Source organism: Centrocercus urophasianus, unplaced genomic scaffold, assembly GCF_019232065.1.
Source record: "Centrocercus urophasianus isolate 14NV4802_14NV808 unplaced genomic scaffold, USGS_Curo_1.0 seq_10, whole genome shotgun sequence".
NCBI classification, from domain to species: Eukaryota; Metazoa; Chordata; class Aves; order Galliformes; family Phasianidae; genus Centrocercus; species Centrocercus urophasianus.
This window is the reverse complement of record NW_024884142.1, coordinates 16,915,672-16,934,906: the sequence shown is the minus strand read 5'-3', so window position 1 is coordinate 16,934,906 and position 19,235 is coordinate 16,915,672. Positions and strand designations below refer to the sequence as shown.

Here is a 19,235-nt window from a genome sequence, read left to right as displayed (position 1 = left end):
CCAGAAGAAAGCATTGTGGAAGTCTCCGTGAGGTGCTTTCCCATTTTAGCAACAAATGATTGTTCTCAAAGCTCAGCTTTCCTATCAGTTGCACATCTACCTTGTGTGTATTTAATTTAGTCCATATCTGTTCTGCTTGCTTATGTATGTCATGTGGGTCTGCATCAAAGAACTGTATCAATCATATCCCTTATATCTGTTTTGCTGTCAAAGAAGGAAATGAGATCAAGTTGATAGGACTTGTTTCTGACCTGTCCCTGTGCAAGTTCCCTTATGTGCTTACTATCTCTGGGTGCCTACAAATGGATTGCTTAATGCTTTGTTCCAGTTTCTTGGAAACAATATTAGCACTGACTTTTCTGAAATTATGTAGATCTTCCTTTCGTCCTTTGTTAGACATGACATTATGTTTGCCTTTTTGCAGGTTTTTTTTGTTTTTTTTTTGTTTGTTTGTTTGTTTTTTTGTGAATTTCCTTATCATGCTAATTGTTAGTTTGAGAAATAGTTTTGGTTAAGCATTTAAGGGTGTTTCATTGGGATGAAACTAAATACATCCAGTTCACCTAAGTATTCCTTAAGGTGTTCTCTTTCTATTCTCTCCATATTCCTACTCCCAAATTCTAAGAATTAACAGAATTAAACATTTAGTCACAATTAATCTTTTCCTCTGAAGACTGCAACCAAACATGTCTTGAATAGTTCAGCCTTTTCTATACAATTTATTTGCTGTCCTCCCTTGTTAAGTGCTAAATTGTGTCTACACTCAAGTACTGCACATTATTTGCAACACGGCACTGTTTAACTACAAGAAACTATTCATTTTAATGACATTATGTGGTTATGCACTCAAATATAAAATAATATTCATTTTATTTTTACTACATATTCTAATTCCAAACCATACCTCAATTCTTTCCACCTGCTTGATTACCTACTTAAAATAAATGCAATTTTGACTTTGTGCTAAAAAGTGAAATTATTCTGTATTTGTAATTATTAATGGAAAGTCACTCACCAAACACAGCCAGCTTATTATCCAAACAATAAATCATGTTGCTAATGCATTCTACCATTTTTTCAAAGCAAACACATATACATCAGTTTGTTACAATGACACTAAAGCTATAGTTACATATTCTAAGTGTTACTGTAATCAAGTCAGAAAAACAGTAATACTCACCATTACAGCTAAACAGAACCTTTTTCATCGGTGACCTGTATTAAAAAAAATAATAAAAAGTGAAAACAAAATGGAGAGGTGAGTTAAAATTGCACTATGTGAAACAGACACAGTAGTGCAAATATTATGCTGGTGGACAATTTCATGAAGCTCTTGGTCTCTGTAAAAACTTTGGTTTCCTGTACTGTTAATTTATAACTATGTTTATAGAGCTCAGGATGTTTTTCATGCACTGACATGTTTGAAGAGCAAATTTCAAAAGACAAAGCATTACCCTGGCTAAATGCACAGCAGAAGATGTTTCAAACTCATGTTGGGTTCCCATTTCTTTTTCGGACCACATCCCACGAGGACACAGGATGTGGCCCATCTTGTAGTCACGTGGCATGGATATTGCTTTCCTCTACCTTAGGAGCGCTTTCCACAGCCTTCTATAGTAACCAAGTACCCAAAGTAAGGAGGAGAGAGGACTGCAGAGTTCTGTCTCAGATAAATAACTGGTGGTACTATTGATTTAAAAAGGTAGTAGTCAGCTGTTCAAAGTCACTGTTCCAAGTGGCATTCCACAGGTGACCATCAGACACCAGGGAGCTGGGTGGAGAAAGAGCCCATGATGTCTGTGAATGTTAGTAACTTGGAGAACAGAAACAGACTGGTATGATGAGGATACAGCCCCCATTTTAGAGCTCTTTGCCAGGATGGAGGAATGGGCCAGCAGGAGCTGTTTCAACAAAGACAAATGCAAAATCTGGATCTGGGATGAGTAAGCGAACAATCCCATACAACTGTAGGTCAGTTACTGACTGGCTGGGCAGTCAGAGAGGGACCCAAAGCATGGTTGACTCCCAGCTGAACAGGATTTCTTATATCTGTGTGGTGGCGAAGGCTAACCTCATATAGGGTTGCATTGATTACAGCAATATGTCATATCCCATTCCTTCAGAGGCTGAGAATTATTATTCTCTGCGGGGTGCTAGCATCCTTTTTAATATAAATTTAGCATGTAATACATGTAGTGTAATTATTGTTATACAGAGCCCAATAGAAATAATATTCAATAAATTCAGAAAATGTTTTTCCTTGTTAATGCATGGTGATCTACTGCCTTTTCATGTCAGTATGCTATTACTGAAACTTATTATTTAAAACAAGAAGATACTGTTGAAGCTGCCAAAAAGTATTACCCAAGTACCTGTTGTAAACACATACTTCTTGTTGTAACTGTAATATATTAAATGTTATAAAATTTAAATCATTAGAAATTATAAAACTAACATAAATTATAAACTAATATAAATTATCTATCTGATTTTTTTCAGACTTTACAAACATGCCATTTGGACCTCTCTATTTGTAAGACCAGATGTTCATAGCTTACTGCTCCCAATTAGCATCCATTTCTGATGTTGAAGAACTTATCCCAACTAACACTTGAAATTCTTACTCCTTTAATCAAAGCAGTAGATATTCTTATTTGTAATGTTCATTTGCAACATCATTAAATTTTCAGTTAAATGAACTGTTACGATGATATGGAGAGAGCCCAGTCCTTGGCTTGATTAAAATAAACTAAGGACAGTGAGACTACTGATTCAGAGAGGTTCTGTTCATTTTGTTCCAAAATGCTTTTGAAGATCGCAGGTCACATTAAAGCAATTCTCATTTTGGAGGAAAGTGACATAGAATTTGGAACATTCGAGACCTTTTTTGAATGTGTTACTGTTACCTTTTTCTTTATTATTTACTGCCTTATGCTGCCTTAGTCTCCATGCCTACCCTCAATCTATGCAGTGTTTATGAATAACCTAATACCTCTAGTTCCTTTGGTATTTTATCAAGTCTGAACAACAGCAGTGCTTCAAATGCAATTCTCAACCTATCTGTGATCCATTTGGCACCAAATGGAAGAAGAAGGTGCTTGAGCAAGGGATCTGATATTACAACTGCTGTGGATAGAGTTCTCTCTTGTTTTGTGTATCTGCGATATCCCTGTTCTTGCTCTGACAAGGATTTTCTTTACTACCAGCTAAAAAAGTATTGAAAGGCACCTTAGAGATGGATCATTACAGAATACCTAAGCACCAGCAGCCCTAGGCTGTCTAGATAACCTCAGTGAGAGAGCGGTCTGTACCATTCTTTTGCACCTCCCTTCCAGACAACACTCAAGTTGGCCTCCGCTCTGCATGCTCACCCCTTGCAGCTTTGAAATGTCATGGACTGTGGCTCAGAGATACCCTATTTCAGATCAGAATTACTGTTGGCCATATGGAGATAAGATGAAACAGAGTGACCGTGATATCAAAAAAAGTTGGGATTTTTGTGAACTCGGGGACTTTGTTTGGAAATCCAGATGCCATTATTTTTAGCTGGAAGGACATTACTTCTGAAACTGTCACTTGGGTTGGGTCTTGGTCTAGCATAAAACCATCTACATAAACTCTTTAGTACAGTGTAATGAGTACACTTCCTTTCTTATATATAGAATCTGTTAATGATTAATAGAAATGTTGACCTCTGACCAGATACACTTCTTAAATAAATAAAGAGCAATATATAACAGAACTTTGGGCCTTACTGACATTTCAAATAGTTTATAATTTAAAGAACATTTGAAATTATTATTATTTTTTTTAATTGAAGCAGGGAGATTAATTGCTTCCTTTACTGAAGTGAAATACTGTCTCCACTGAAGTCAATGGAATCAACATTTTCTCATGGTGCCTTTTTATGAATAGTGACCTTACATGGAAAGATGCCAGATATTAAATAATAATTGCAGATTTCTTAGCAATAACAAATAGATAAGATGGAGCAACAGCTGAAGCAAAAGATTACATGAACCTAAAGTAATTGTACAACAGCCTTGGGACTTTCCAAGTTCTATATGAATAAAGGTAATGAGTACATACATTTAGCAGCTGCAGTGCCTTTTTATGACTTTACAGGGACATATGCCCTATGTTCTCTCTAAATATTCTGACTCAGTATAATTCTGAGAGTAATTGCAACACCAGTCACACACTATGATGTGGGCAAACACTAGGTTAATTGAAGACTGTAAGTATGGGAAATTACTATCCTATCTCTTGGTTAGTTTTTGCAGGAGTATCCTTCAGATGTCCTCCAACTAAATAGCATTGGGTGTAGGGAAGGATTTTACAGGGAGGAAATGCTTACTTATTTGTTTTCCTGCTTTCACAGGAAAGTAACAGGCCTGATTTGTTTTGTGTTTTTATAATGAAGCTGATGCTGCATGAAGAACAGCATACAAAGATAACTTCTTTTTTTTTTTTTTTCCAGTGGTGAATACTTTACTTTGAGGAAAACAACCTGAATTACTAAGTAGAAAGTAGCAAAGACTCTTCTTTGCCATCTCATCCTTTGTAAAGGTCAAGGAAATATTTATGTTTCACTCTGCATGTGACCATCTGTTCTTTTTCTGGAAATACATAAATCACACTGACTTTCACACACCACTTTTTTAGCTCTGAGGGAGTAACACTGTGGAGGAAGAAGCCAAGTATGAGCTTACAAGTAATTTTAGATAAAGAAAAAAGGGTTGATGAGGGCAGAGATGGAGAAATACAGACTTTATTACAGCAGTGAGAATAATGTTGGCCTTGTCACTTGACAGAACTTTTCCTAACCACCTCTACATCCAAACATAAATTCACTGATAATAAAGGATATACTACGTTAGGTGGAGCCTTTTATGTTACATAAACCCATAAAGCATAAATCCAGCACAAACTGTTGCTTGAGTCAGGAGAGGTTCCTATCAAAAACTTTACAGGTAAAAAAAAAAAAAAAGTAAAATTAAGATTAAAACTGAAAAAGCACCTATCATGTGAGAAGCTGATCAAGCTGTTAATTGTCTAACTTTGTTTTGTGAAGGCACTTGGGAACGGTCTACAGTATAAACCATATAACTGCCCATGAGAGAACCAGGGACTGGCCAGAAAGGTGGGGACTGCACTTGAAGATAAGAGGCTGTGCTGCATTCATCACTCACATTATCTGGGGCTGAACAGTAGTCGATGATCCTCCTAGTGAGATGCTTACCTTTCTTCTTTCTTCTTTTTCTATTTCTTAATCTTTTTACAATAGAACCCAAGATGAACTGTGAGGATGTATTAACAGGCTCTGTCAACAAACTGAGAAGACAGTCAACGTGTGCCTGACTCCATTCTGCCTCCAACATGTGAAGGTCTTGACCTCAAAACTCCCTTGACATTTATAAGAAACTCACGTATTTTGTAGCAATTACTGGCAAATGCCCTTTTCTTTTTTTTAAATGCTCATTTTGCTGCTTTTAAGTAAACCAGAATCTTGCCTCAAAATAAGAATGGAAAAACACTGTGTTGCAAAAATAAAATTATCATTTCTTTTTATATTGTTAAAACCATCTAAAAATTTATGACATAATTATGAGAGTATTCCCAGTAACAAAAAGAGGTATCAGAAGCAAAAATTCCTGTGTCACAGCTGAACTTATACTGTTAGTATAGGTAGTAAGTTAAGCATTTTATGTACATTTCTAAAATGACGTTGAAAATGTCTTTTAATTATGGATGTTCTATTACAGTTCAAAGCCTGCAGTAAAGAATACAGTAGTTAATCAAATTACATATGTAATTTACATTGAGCTTAGAGATGTGAAAAGTAAGGAATCCACCACTGAGTTTAGACTTCAAGAAGATTGGTGTCTTTCTTCAAAGGCCAATTAAAACTGGCACTGAACGCTGATACTGGACAAACAATCTCTGCATGCTGTCTGATGTTTTCTTGACATTCCTTTACAAAGTTTTTAACAATTAACTGTCTGAAGTGCTTCTGGCACTTGTTGCATCTTCTATTTAAAACAGAACCCTTATCAGTGACTGCAAACTGGGAAATGGTCTTACTACATAATATAGCAAATTCCACTCAGTAGCATCCCAGTAGCACATACCAGAAACCTGAAGTGTAAATGTTAGTTTTACCCCTAATTCATACAAACAGTCTCCAAAACAACTGTTGTGTTTCTTCTTCATTAATCACCAAGAATAATTAATGCTTACGTAGCCCATACACTGGACAAAAGCTGATCAGTACATTTTCACTCATCTCATACACATACTACACAAATAAAAGGTAAAAACAGCATGCAAATGCATAAGCATATTAAATGTCAACTGATTACCTCCTTAGAGCTGAGTGTTTCATTTTCTGGAATAGGCACTATGGGATGACTGGGCTGCTGAGCAAGATGTCACAGGTTGAAGAGGTCATGAGGTTAAAAACAGGAAAAAAAGCAACAGTTATCAGTTCAATTTCTATCTATCACAAAGATTTTATAATGAAAGCTAGTATCCCCAGTCGTTCAAATAGCAATGCAGCAATGTTCAACAGGATCTGTAGGCTTACTACTCCTTGTCTCTATGAAAACCTCTTTCAGTGCATAGCTTGTTCTCTGTTGTATCATCTTCCATAATTGTAAGGGAGGGATAAATTGCTTTTTTTTTTTTCCATTTTTTTTTCCATTTTTTTTCCATTTCGAAAAAAGTATCTCAAGACGAAATCACAGCAAGGGAATTTGCCTTATATACATTCAGTATGAGATAATGCACATAAAGTTATTTAAAACTGCAGTCATATTTCCACTATTTTGAATATCTGTTTTCTTAAATTAACTCTAAAAGACCTCTATTTGGTCTTAAATTTCATAAATACAAATCATGCAAAAATTTAAATAAAAAAATATTGCAGTAATTAGCATGTGCAGAACGGAATTTATAATTTCCCAGTATTTTGAGTGTAATAAAGTTTGATGGATGTGACTCAAATGATGAACCATACAAATTACAATAAAATTTAAGAGGACATAAGTAAATAGATAAGACAGAGTTTATATATGCAACGTTAAGGTCCCAAGTTTGTGAGGTTTTCATATGCAGTAATCTAAACATCTTCTTTAGAGGAAAAGATGTTGAAAATATTGGGGTTGTAGTATTTTAGATTTGTGGAAATATAATGTAGAAAGAACCTTGCAATTTTCAATCTATCAAAAGTACTACTTTGTTTTGGTATTTAGAGCTAATAGTAACTTATCATAAGATGCATTCTTTAAAAGAAATACCAGTCTTGCCCTAGGAAAATTCATTTTTAAACAGAGCTTTTTAAGAAGCTGATCTGTCAAAATGTCTCTATTAGGAAAGAGAGACACCGAAATGAAATTTACTCAGTTTATAATTATATTATGGATTTGCCATATATTGCTCTCCGCTTTCGTAAATTTCCCCTGCTTCATTTTCAGTGAAGCAGAAGCCAACTCTTACAACAGCAGCAGCAGCTTTGAAACATTTGACTTTTCCTTTTTTTTTTTTTTTTTTTTTTTTTTTTGCCCCAAATGGAAAGGCAAGTGAATAACTTCAGGTAATAATTTGATTTAATCGACAGGCAAGAGAACAATGTTAGACAACAGAGGGTTAAAGGGGTAAAGAGACGTGACTTTCTTGGCAAGATCCCTGCCATATCACAGATGTTCAGTCAGCCAGCACAGCCACTGAGGCACTCTACTGCTGCGGTGCAGCTCTTACAACAAACACAGGAGATATTTAACAGCCTACACGGGAGATGAATTCCCATTTCCAAACCCTGCATGCTGCAGCTACTGAGGCTGGGCAGTCATAGAGTCATAGAATCATAGAATCACAAGGTTGGAAACGACCTCTGAGATTGTCTAGTCCAACCGTCTTCTCATTACCACTGCCACCACAAGCTACTAAACCATATCTCGCAGCTCCTCATCCAGACAGTCCTTGACAATAACATAGGTGCAATATTCTAGCTGCATTTGCAGTATCTTCATGAGCTTATTTCATTTAGATGAAACCTGTGATGAATTACATATTGGCTCAAGAATACGGCATCTCTGTATTCCATGAAAAGTAGAAAGAGCTAATCACAAAAAGAAGACAGAAGATATTGATCATTTTCTGCTTACTTGCTGATGTTCAGCTAAGCCCTCTGAGAGGTTCACTTATTGAAAAAAAGAAAATCTCCCAAGTCAGGTAGTGATCTGAGAATATAGCAACTCTTTATTTTAAGTTGCACGTTCAGCCAATCAATGAAAAATGTACTTTTATTTTGTTTCTTGTCCTTGCCTTTTTTGCCAGGATTCATTGCCAACTATTCACTATTCCACTATATTCACCTAAACTGCCTCTCCAAGTCTTAATTCTTCCTTATGTTGTTTCCTGAGTATGAGGTCTCGTGTTCCTCCTTAGACCTGACCTATAATCATCCTTTTTTGTCCACAAGATATGTTTGCTTCTTTTATTTTGATAGCACCTTCTTTTCAAGCTAGAAAGTCAATATTTATAACAGTCCCCATGGAGAAGGAAAATAATCTATATTTTCTGGACAGGCACTCTTAGTATCAATTACTTTGTAGATGTTTAATTGAAGGAAAATGATTGGAAGGTCATCAAGGCCTTCCCTGATCAATGATGGAAAGAAAAGTTAATACAGGAGTAAGAGAAAAACAGAGTAACATACAGTTTTCTGAAGTGTGCTTTCAAAAGTCATCTGTCACATAAAAACCTCAAGGAGTTATCATAGAAGAGTGCATACATTCTACTCCTCAGATTTCTGAAGATCTGGCATGCCATTTGCCGTGACTTGGGGTCTAGAAAGTCACATCTAGCTAGATTTATTACAGACTTTAAGTGATACTTGAGCAAATATGAAGCACCTAAGAGAAGTACTACATTCCTTTTGCTGGAATAACACTTAGTCTTACAGGTCCCTAAAAAGAAGAGAGCTGGGCTCTCTCTCTGCCAACAGCAAAGGAGATGAGTGTCTTGGCCTGAGTGACTTCATCTTCACCAGCCAATTCCTGTGTTATTTCCATCAAGTGTCAATATAACCTGAAATGTATAAGCCTTGCTGTGGAAGAAGCCCCATGCCTGTCCTCAGTGAGTTTAACAAGAGGCTTCAGTCTTATCCTTTCCTCTGTGATTTTTCCTTGCTAATATGATTTTTGTGTTCTTGAATGCATACTGCTCCAGCCCAATGTGCAGGATAGAAAACAGTGCATGTGCTTTCTGCAGCAATATAAATAAGGACCCGATTCTTCTGGAAGGTGTCTGGGCAAGTACTAAATGAGGGCATTGGCATCTGTTCTTCTCCTCTCTGCAAACTTGTCAGCCCAAGGTATTCAGAGGGTGCAAACAGGACATGCAGCCTAACAGATAGAACTCAGCCTTGCACCTGTCTCATAGTACAACTTACAGACCAAAAAACAACTTACACCAAAAATATTCTCTGAATATGAAGGTCAATTCTCTGCAAAGATGAGCTATCAAAAACAGAATACCACAAAAACAGCTTAAAAGATCAAAAAATGCAAAGTAGGCAGAAGGAGGCAGAATTAGGCATTCCTTACTAGATATCATGTGACTGTCATCCCTCAGTCATAGAGGAATGTGGCCACGTCCACAAGATATAAAGTGAGAATTTGGACTTTGTACTTTTTACTGGAGCGCTGTCTTCATGAAACCTCAGCATGTTCTGTAACTGGCAGTTTTCCATCCCTGGGACAAAGCATCTGGAAAGAAGCCCTATTTTTTTTCCTATTTTAGGAATTCCTAATTTATTTCCTAATTTAGGATTGCATGTTTATAGTGGAGGGTAACAATACTGCTTTTAAAATTTCTATTTTTGATTCTTTTGCCACTTAAATTAAAATTCTGCATTACTCTTTTAAAGTTTGTTTGTTTATTTATTTATTCCAAGCCTCATTCGGTCTCTGGTGAATTATTTCTAAGGACAGTGAAAGAATAAACTAGACAAATATCTAGTTGTGGTTGTGAAAACTGTACTGAAGAGATTAGAATATCCTGACAATATATAAGTATTTGCAGCGCATAGGCTCAAAGGGAAATTATCTTGGCTCAGCCAAGGCTTAGACAAGAATTGTAATATCTTAGTTAGACCTTTGTTCATTTGATTCTGTAGAGTAATCAGCAAGACATATTTGCCTTTAAAAGGTCAATTTACCTTTATTGTACTATGAATCACAGCAGCCTCTAAACTAATATAAAGTCCTCTTAAGTGTTTTCAATGTAAGACCTTTTTCACAAGAATAAGTTACTCTCAAGAGGATCTGCAACCTTTGCTAATTGAGAAACAGATTTTAAACTCTTTGGAACAAGTAAGAGGTGATCACAGAATTGTAAGATTGGAAGGGGCCTCTGGAAATCATCTAGTCCAACTGTCCTGCTAAAGCAGGTTCCCTACAGTAGGTTACACAGGAAAGGGTCCAGGTAGATTTTGAATATCTCCAGAGAAGGAGACTCCTTTGCCTCTCCCAGCAGCCTGTTCCAGTGCTCTGTCAGCTTCACTCTAAAGTCACCTTCCCTCTCATGTTCGTATAGAACTTCCTGTGTTCCAGTTTGTTCTTGAATGTACGTAATAAATAAGAATGTTTCAAATCATAGAACATGTACTTATATACCATTCTTTCTAAATACATCTTTGTCTTTAATCTACTTTAACAATAAATTTGGTACTTAACACTCATAAAATATAGGATAATTCCTTCTCAACAGGAAAAGTTACTAATTTCTCACTAGTTTGAAGACGAAAAATGTTTGCTTACAAAGGCATAACAAACACACTATTTCTATAAAACTTTTTCATGGATAATCACTTTTTCTGCATAGAAATGCATGAAAACTAGGGTACCAAGAAATGGTACAACATCCACATCAACAGAGAAAAGACTACTTTCAGCTAAAGAGAAAAAAAATAAGTAATGGAAATAAACAGTTTTCTGTTTATATACGGTATATATTGTCTTCCTGAAATAAAACTCTATAAAATCACTCTCAAAAATGCAGTTTTTGAGTTTTTGAGGTTATTTATTTAACCTCAAAAATAGATTAAGTAACCTATTTTTTGCATCTACCATCTCTGTATGAGAAGAAACATGAAGTAGAAATAGTGGTTGCAAGACCTATACTGTGCCTTCAACTGAGAATGCAGTAAAGCATATTTGCTCACTTCATCATTATTATACATTAATTTTACTTTGCTTTTTTAACTCAAAGATTTTAAATCTCTTTCCAGATACTAATTAGTACATGCACAAGACAGACAACGTACGCAGACACTCTTCCCTGACAAGTTCTCACAGGATAGAGCTTTGGAACGTCATCAAAGCAAGATGCAATGGAGGAATTTTTATTAGCATAGGTGGAGACTGCTGGAATTGCAAGGTTTTGTGAAAGATAGGGTACAGCTGAAGATGCACACACACACTCAGTTTCCCCTGGACTAGCCTTTTTGAGGCCTTCTTTGAGTTCTCATGGAAGGCTAGTCTAAGAGGGAATCAGTTGCGAATTTTCTGCCAAAATTATTTATTTTTTAATGAAAAAATATTAGCAACGGAAAAATAGAAAAGTAAAGCTTTCTGAAATGAAAAAAAGAAAAAAAACCAACAAAATATAAACATCCACTTTTATTTCTTACGTGCACTCCAATTCTCACTTAGAAAATGAAAAACAGAATGCTCAAAGATACAAAATCTTGTCCATAACCACAATATTGTGTTCTCTGACCTGAGTGTTTTTTCCTGATCATTTCCATAAAATATTGAAGTGTAATTTCACAGAATCACAGAATCACAGAATCACAAGGCTGGAAACGACCTGCAAGATCATCCAGTCCAACCACCCTCCCATTCCTATCAGTGCCACAAGCACTAAACCATCTCTCGTAGCTCCTCATCCAGATGCCTCTTGAACACTGCCAGGGACAGCGACTCCACCACCTCCCTGGGCAGCCATTCCAGTGCCTGACCACCCTTTGAGAGAAAAAGTTTCTCCTAATATCCAACCTAAACCTCCTCTGGTATAACTTCTTGCCATTTCCTGCCATTCACTGTCAGTGCACTTTGTGGAAACTATGGGAAGAATGTGATTTAATTGATTTCTGTACTTGGTTGCTAGGATAATTTCACTCAAGTGTTTGACTGGAGCTGATGGCCAAGCAGGATACCAAGCCTGTATGGAAGACTCAAGACACTAGAATCTAAACTTATACAAGAAAAGAAGTGAGGCAGAAGGGTAGAAAGTGTAATGATACAGATTAGTACTATCTGCTTTAGTTCACATAACCTGAGGCATTTTGATTTTAGAGGTATTTCAACATTTGCAAATTTTCATTTGTATCAGGAAGCAAAAAAAAAAAAATGGTTCAGAATTTTCAGCATCATAAGCATTTGAAATTTTCTTGGAATATTGACTGTGATCTCTTTATGAACTGACAGAAACTGAGTCACTGCTTTGAAGAGGTGCATGCTTATGTGCCCCAAGAAGGAGGTCATTGTTCATTGACTCAAAACTGCCCAAGAACTTTATTTCTTTCAAATTCCAGGCAAAAGCATGAAATGAAATGAATTTAATTTTCAGAGCTGATTTCCCTCTCATTTTCTTTCCACGTCAGAAGCACGACTGAATAAGAATTGTTTTCTGAGTAAGTTTTCAATGTACCAAAGTTGCATTGACCTCAGTTTTGACCTTAGATGCTTTAAACCCATGACCCCAATTTTAACTGAATCATCAATCTTCATAAGTATGTATCTATAACTGTCAACTAATATAATAAAAATTTTATAAATATTCTGTCTAACTACTAAGATGATAGCCACCACTGACACCAGAAAAAGTTAGTACAATAATTTGCAGTTTATATGACCTCTTCATCAAAGTTTAAAACACTTTGCCAAAATAAACTCCACAGTAGAGCCTTGAAGATCATAACATTTATGAAACATAGGTAAATAATATTTGTGCTGTAAGCACATTCTTGAAATTTCAACAGAACTAACTGTATTGTAATTTATTTTTTTTTAATAACTGGAATCAGAGTTAATTAAGGCTATATTACAGAATTCGTAGTATGCCAATACCTGCAATAAAAGTTAAGTGATTTCTAACTGCCTCAACTTTTCCTTTGAAACTTAGTTTCCAAAGGTTCATCGGCTTTTAATGCTTACTCTCCCTTTATGACTCAGAAGAGTTCTTTACAGTCTTAAAAAGCAGCAGGAAATTCTCTAGAAACATTTGTGTTCACTTAGTTCTAAGATATCATTTTCTCTGTAGCTCTGGATATTTTGAGGTTGCTTCCATTCATTATAATTTTCATCCTTCAGTCTGTGTTTCAATCCATATGCTTTTCGACTATTTTTTCACTGCCTTTGATAAAAAGCACACAATTATGCCAGGTGCTCACTTTGGCCACAATCCCAGGCAATGCTACAGGCTTGGGGCAGGGTGGCAGGAAAACGGTGTGGAAGAAACAGACCTGGGGATGTTGGTTGATGCTTGGCTGAACATGAGCCAGCAGTGTGCTCAGATGGCCAAGAAGGCCAGCAGCATCATTGCTTGTATCAGAACTTGTTGCTAGCAGGAGCAAGTAAGTAATTGTCCCTCTGTGCTTAGCACTGGTGAGGCCACACCTTGAGTACTGTGTTCAGCTTGGGCTTCTCACTACAAGAAGGATCTGGAGGCCCTGGAGCGTGTCCAGAGAAGGACAACAAAGCAGTGAGGAGTATGGAGCACAAGTCTTATAAAGAGCACAGCTCTACAACTACCTGAAAAGAGTTTGTGACAAGATGGGAGTCAGCCTCTTCTCCTGAATAACTAGCAATAGGACTCAAGGGAACGGCCTTCAGTTGCACCAGGGGAGATTCAGGTGGGATTTCAGGAAAAATTTCTTCTCAGAAAGAGTGGTTAGGCACTGGAACAGGCTGCCCAGGAAGTGGTTGAGTCACAATCCCTGGAGGTATTCAGGAAATGTTTAGATGTTGTACTAAGGGACATAGTTCAGTGGGAAATATTGCTGGTAGGTATATGACTGGACTGGATGATCTTGGAGATCTTTTCCAACCTTGGTGATTCTATCATTCTATCATTGTTTTTCACATAGGTCACCTGCTCGCTAAGTCTTGTTTGAAATTTTTTCACACGTTTTTGCTTCTGTTTTTATAGTTTTGTCTTCTGTTTTTATTACTATGTTACAAGAAAAGTCATGGCCCTAGGTTGCAGCTGCCATTTGCCCAACTACTAATAAAGAATTATCATTTCCTTTTTCTCCAGTTCCAAATTCCCTTGGGAATGGAGTTGTATCCAGCCCAAATCCAGCCCATGGATTAAGTTCCTAGCAGCAGCAGTAGCAGGAGCCTCTAAGCTATGGCAAGTTCGCACCCACCACCATGGGGCGTATCATATTCTCATCTTCACAAACCAATAAAGGTGTTAGAAGAAGATATTAGGAGAGTTCTAGTGTTTCAGCTTCAGAAAGGGTTTACTTAGCTAGAGTCAGATTTTCTGTGACATTTGATATTGTATGTGTTAAAAATGTCCACCTGAAATCCACTGCGCAAAATCATCCTAGAAGGCCAGGCATAAAACCAAACTCAAGATTTAGATTATGTAGGTACTTCTAAAAATGAAGACAAAGCATTTTAAAGCACTTCCTGGTGCTTAAGACTGCTTTAGGCTATCCCAGCTCATACAAATGAGAAGGAAGAAGGCATCAGAAACAGTTCTAATTGCATTCCAAGATAGGAAACCTGTGCAATTCTGGGCACAGCATTCACCGTGCACATTTTGACTTCAAGGAGTCTGATCCTACTGTGTTCAAAAAAGCAGTGCTTTGTGTGAGTGTTTTCTAAATGGATAGAAAAAATGCCAGGCTTCTACCTTTAGCAGCTTCTCCTAGTGGAAATAAAGACAGCAAGGCTCTCAAAATTGCATAACTGTCCTGGCAAAAAGGAGTCACACAGCAATCAATTTCTTTTTACCTCCAGGTGAGCTGTCTCTATACAAGTGGGTAGCAGAGATCTTTCCACGCAGTGCAAGACTTAAGACATCCCCGTGCTAAGTGCATGTTGCTGCCTCTCTCACTGAGCCTGAGCTCCCTTCCTGTTCTGTTGATAATTTGATGGCTTTGAAGAAAGCAATTGATTGCCAAGTTAAGATATTTCTGAAGTGCTCTAAGATAAATGCTTTTCTTTGAAGATATGCTGAGAGAGAACTCCAGGAGTATTTCCTGTGGCCATTATCAAGAAACGTCACCTAAGTACGGTAGGATTAAAATAACTCACCAAGCCCAAAGAATGGAAAAAAAAATAAAAAATAAAAAGGACTGTACAGAGGACACATACAGAGGACACAGAACATTATTAAGCATTAATATGTTCACAGCCAGGAGATCTAATTTATAGCACAAAACTAATTACCTGAGTTGTTTTTCTCTCTCTTTTTTTTTTTTTTCCTACACTAAACCAATAGTTCTGGATCACAGATAGCAGACAGATGTCAACCACAATACACCTACACAAGGACAGATGCAGAAATTCAGCATTTAAATATCAAAGTTCAAAAGAGAGAAGGAAAGTCTCTTCTGGAAATAAAAGCATCTGGGATGATGTCTAGGAGAAAAGAGCTTTTCCATGGCAACCCCGAAAGGCTGCTGCATTCACAGAATGTCAATTCCCACTATGCAGCTATTAATCAAACTCCAGTGAGGAGGAGATTGGACGGTGAGGTAAACACCACTGACCTCATTTAAAAATAATAATAAAGATTCTCTTTAAATATTTTGCTTCCTTATGAGCCTGCAACTGATTGCAGAAGGCTGCCCTTCCAACAAGACAACATTTAGTTATTTCAAGAAAACTCTATTTAGGTCCAGAAAAACAAACAAAAATGTCTTCAGTCTAAACTCAGACACCAATAGAAATTTGTCCTCTGAAATATTGGTCCTGTAACACCTTCTTATCTGCCTGATAAGGAATGAAAATAGTCATTTTTTAATGCCTCCTCTTTCAAAAATCCAGGCCCTCCAATTCATTTTCAAAACAGTGCTGCTATATATTTAACTGACAGGAAGATTTCCAGAGAGGCAAACCTGAACTGTGTACTTAGCCTATGCTGACAAAAACAGAAAAGGCAGTTTGAAAGTGAAGGGGGACTGACAGACAGCCCCAGCTGTGTAGTTTCTCCCCCATCCCACCTCTGCCTTTTTCACTTGGACAGTTCATTGCCTTCTACTTTCAAAATGAATACCCGTTTCACAAAAAATAATGCTATCTGCCCTGACAGATACTTACATTAATTGTGCCTCTACATGTTTCTGAACTTCTGTGACTGATCTGATGGACAGAAAAGAAATCTCCTTTCCCTTAACGGAGTAAATGACTCAGTTGTAGCTGAGAGAAAGAGGATCAACAAAGCAATTGACACCTGTAAAATGAAAGTGCGCTTTTATCAGGCCGTCCTGATTTCTTGCAGCTCTCCTGTGCAAAAGATGCCTAGATTGGTTGATTATACCGAGATGTCTCAGGACGAGAGAAAATCAGGCTCCCTTGGCACACCAGGGTATATGCAGTGGACATACATCCCTGAAGACCACCTCCTAAACAGGAATGCAATACAAGTGGCAGAGGCTATTTCCTCCCTCAGGAGAAGGAGACTCTCAGAATCCCTAGGGAGTACCACAAGGCTTGTGCTGGCAGCTGAGCTGTTCCACCCTATCACAGAATCACAGAATCACAGAATCACCCGGGTTGGAAGGGACCTCAAGGATCATGTAGTTCCAACCCCCCTGCCTAGCAGGGCCACCAAACATACACATTCAGATCAGGTTGCCCAGGACCCCGTCCAGCTTGGCCTTGAACACGTCCAAGGACGGGGCACCCTACACAGTCATCAGATAAAAACTGGGGGGATTCCCCTCAGAATCAAGCATTGGAATCAATCACAAGGCTAAGTGTTACTTCAGACACTCTGTCACAACAATAGTTGCAATCTAGTCCACCTTTCAGAGCTACTTCACTGAAAAAATGGGCTTTTCTAATACAAGAAGTTCAACTCATTCAATTATTTTATTTCAGAAGAAACTGAAGCAGGACTCCTGTTTGCTTTAACTGGTCTGCTGACTAAAGAGAAAAAGACACGATCATCTACTGCCCATTGTAACCATTTGCCTGGTAACAACCACCTCAGAAGTGTGGCTTGTCAAGAACAAGGAGTGTAGAAATCCTTTCAGGTCTGTTTCAGTTTTATTTGTGAAATTCCATCAGCTATGAAGATTCAGGTAGCTGATGGGTCTTCAAACAAGACTAGTCTAGTTCTGGGTCTAAGATGCCTACAGCACAGTATCCTTTCAGTAAAACATTTCAGATAGACAGCTGCCATTTGTTTATGCTCTGAGACAAAATATATATATTTATTTATTTATTTATATATTTTAGGAGCTCACCACCTTTAGCTTCTCTAATATAAGAAGCAGAAACATGGTGATACTGGCTTTGTGTTTGTTTTGTTGGTGGCGTGTATGTTTTCTTTCCTAAAACCTCATTTCCAAGCAAATTCTTGCATAGGGTAATTTTGAGGTCGAAACTGCAGGTGAAAATTAGCAACTCCATTCACCAATATGCCCTATCCATAGTCAAAGGTATTTTTATAACATATTTTAAATGAGCTAAAGTATAAATGGCAGTGAGCTTTGCCCTCTAGTGGAAAATATAGTAAACTACAATAAACACTTGAAAACACAACTTCACACTTAATATTCTCTTGGACAGTTCATTGGGTTGAAACTTTAATTATGTTCATGCATACATCTGGACACTATCTTTCTTTATTGTTTCTTTTTTTACTGAGTGTTTGCTGAATGGCTCGAGAGGCAGCAAGTAAGTCAAGGTGCACATCCCTTATCCCAAGGAGTGATGAGTAGTAAGGGCAAACCCAAGGAAATGACAGTCCCTGTTTAATACAGAATAGAAATAAATTTTCTAAATATTTATACTGCTTACATAACAGGTCTAACAATTTTAACTATCAACTTTTAGGATACATTCAATGTTAAGTTACAGTGACAGTTCTCCAGAGAATTCCCAAAAATGATAGTCTTCTCAAAAATTCTTCTCATTCTCCCCAGTACTGTTTCAGAAGATCAATTTTTATATATTTATTTTTGGGGATCTTAAGGGATTGGAAGACAGGACTAACTAGTTTAATTAAATTAAGAGTAGCCTACGGAAAAAATGCAATGGTCATCATTTTCTGCATTCTTGATCAAAGTCTGGAGCCCACAAAGGCTTCATCTAAAACACAGATCTCCCAGTGATCTCCCTTGATGACATAACCAATTAAAATGCTACTGCTATGAGAGTAATTCAAGGAAAATTAAAAGGTCACCCAAGGTTTTCTTTGATAGAATACAGCACTCTTCAGTGATTTCTGGGCTATGGATGCTGCTGCTCAACCATTTAAGGATGCAGATTTAAAGAAAGACCAAGTTTAATTTGAAAATAAGAACTTGCATATATATATATATATATATACATGTATATAAACACACATAGGCTGCCCCAGAATTAATACTTTGCACTTTGTTATATTTGCCAATAATATCAGAGGAGGATGTTCATAATATGGCAGTAAAAGTTGAACCTTCCCAAAAAATATTTCATTTTATTTGTGTGTGACAGATGACAGCAGAGGGGCAGTCTGACAAAATGGTGTCTGACGTGGAAGTGCGTGTGAAGGCATGGATCTGAATTCCTTTATTAATTAATTCCTTTATTAATTATAATTCCTTTATTAATTTCCTTTGAAAAAAAATGGCAGCTATCAAAATTCACTTGCTGAACGTTTACAGAGACCAAACACCGGATGTGAGCACAGTGAAGTGGTGGGTTGTGCGTTCCAGGGGCAACAGCAACAGTGGGTCACCTCTGCTAGTGCAGATCTTTGTGAGAGCAGCATGCAGTCTCTTACTCACTGCTGGTGAGGAATGCATAGCCAAGAGCTGTAACTAGGTTGAAAAAAAATAGTATTTTGTAGCTGAGAATTTGCTTTATCAAACAGTGTTATAATGCTTTTTGTATCTGTTGTAGTTTCCATGGAAACAAATCAGAGGCATTACTTTCGGTGGATTCTATGTGTGTATGTGTGTGTAGATATATATATATATATATATATATATAAAATAGGAG

General features: G+C 37.1%; 1 protein-coding gene across 1 annotated transcript in view; it reads right to left on the bottom strand.

The window, feature by feature from the left end:
* Positions 1–19,235, bottom strand: part of LOC122161862 (muscular LMNA interacting protein) — an 83,058-nt gene that overhangs the window by 1,133 nt on the left and 62,690 nt on the right. Inside the window, exons 12-13 of the mRNA XM_042821572.1 lie at positions 6,363–6,416; positions 1,181–1,215 (exon numbers count right to left, since the gene is read on the bottom strand). Of these exons, the coding sequence (XP_042677506.1) occupies positions 1,189–1,215; positions 6,363–6,416 (81 nt within the window). The 3' untranslated portion in view covers positions 1,181–1,188. The remainder of the gene's footprint in view (positions 1–1,180; positions 1,216–6,362; positions 6,417–19,235) is intronic.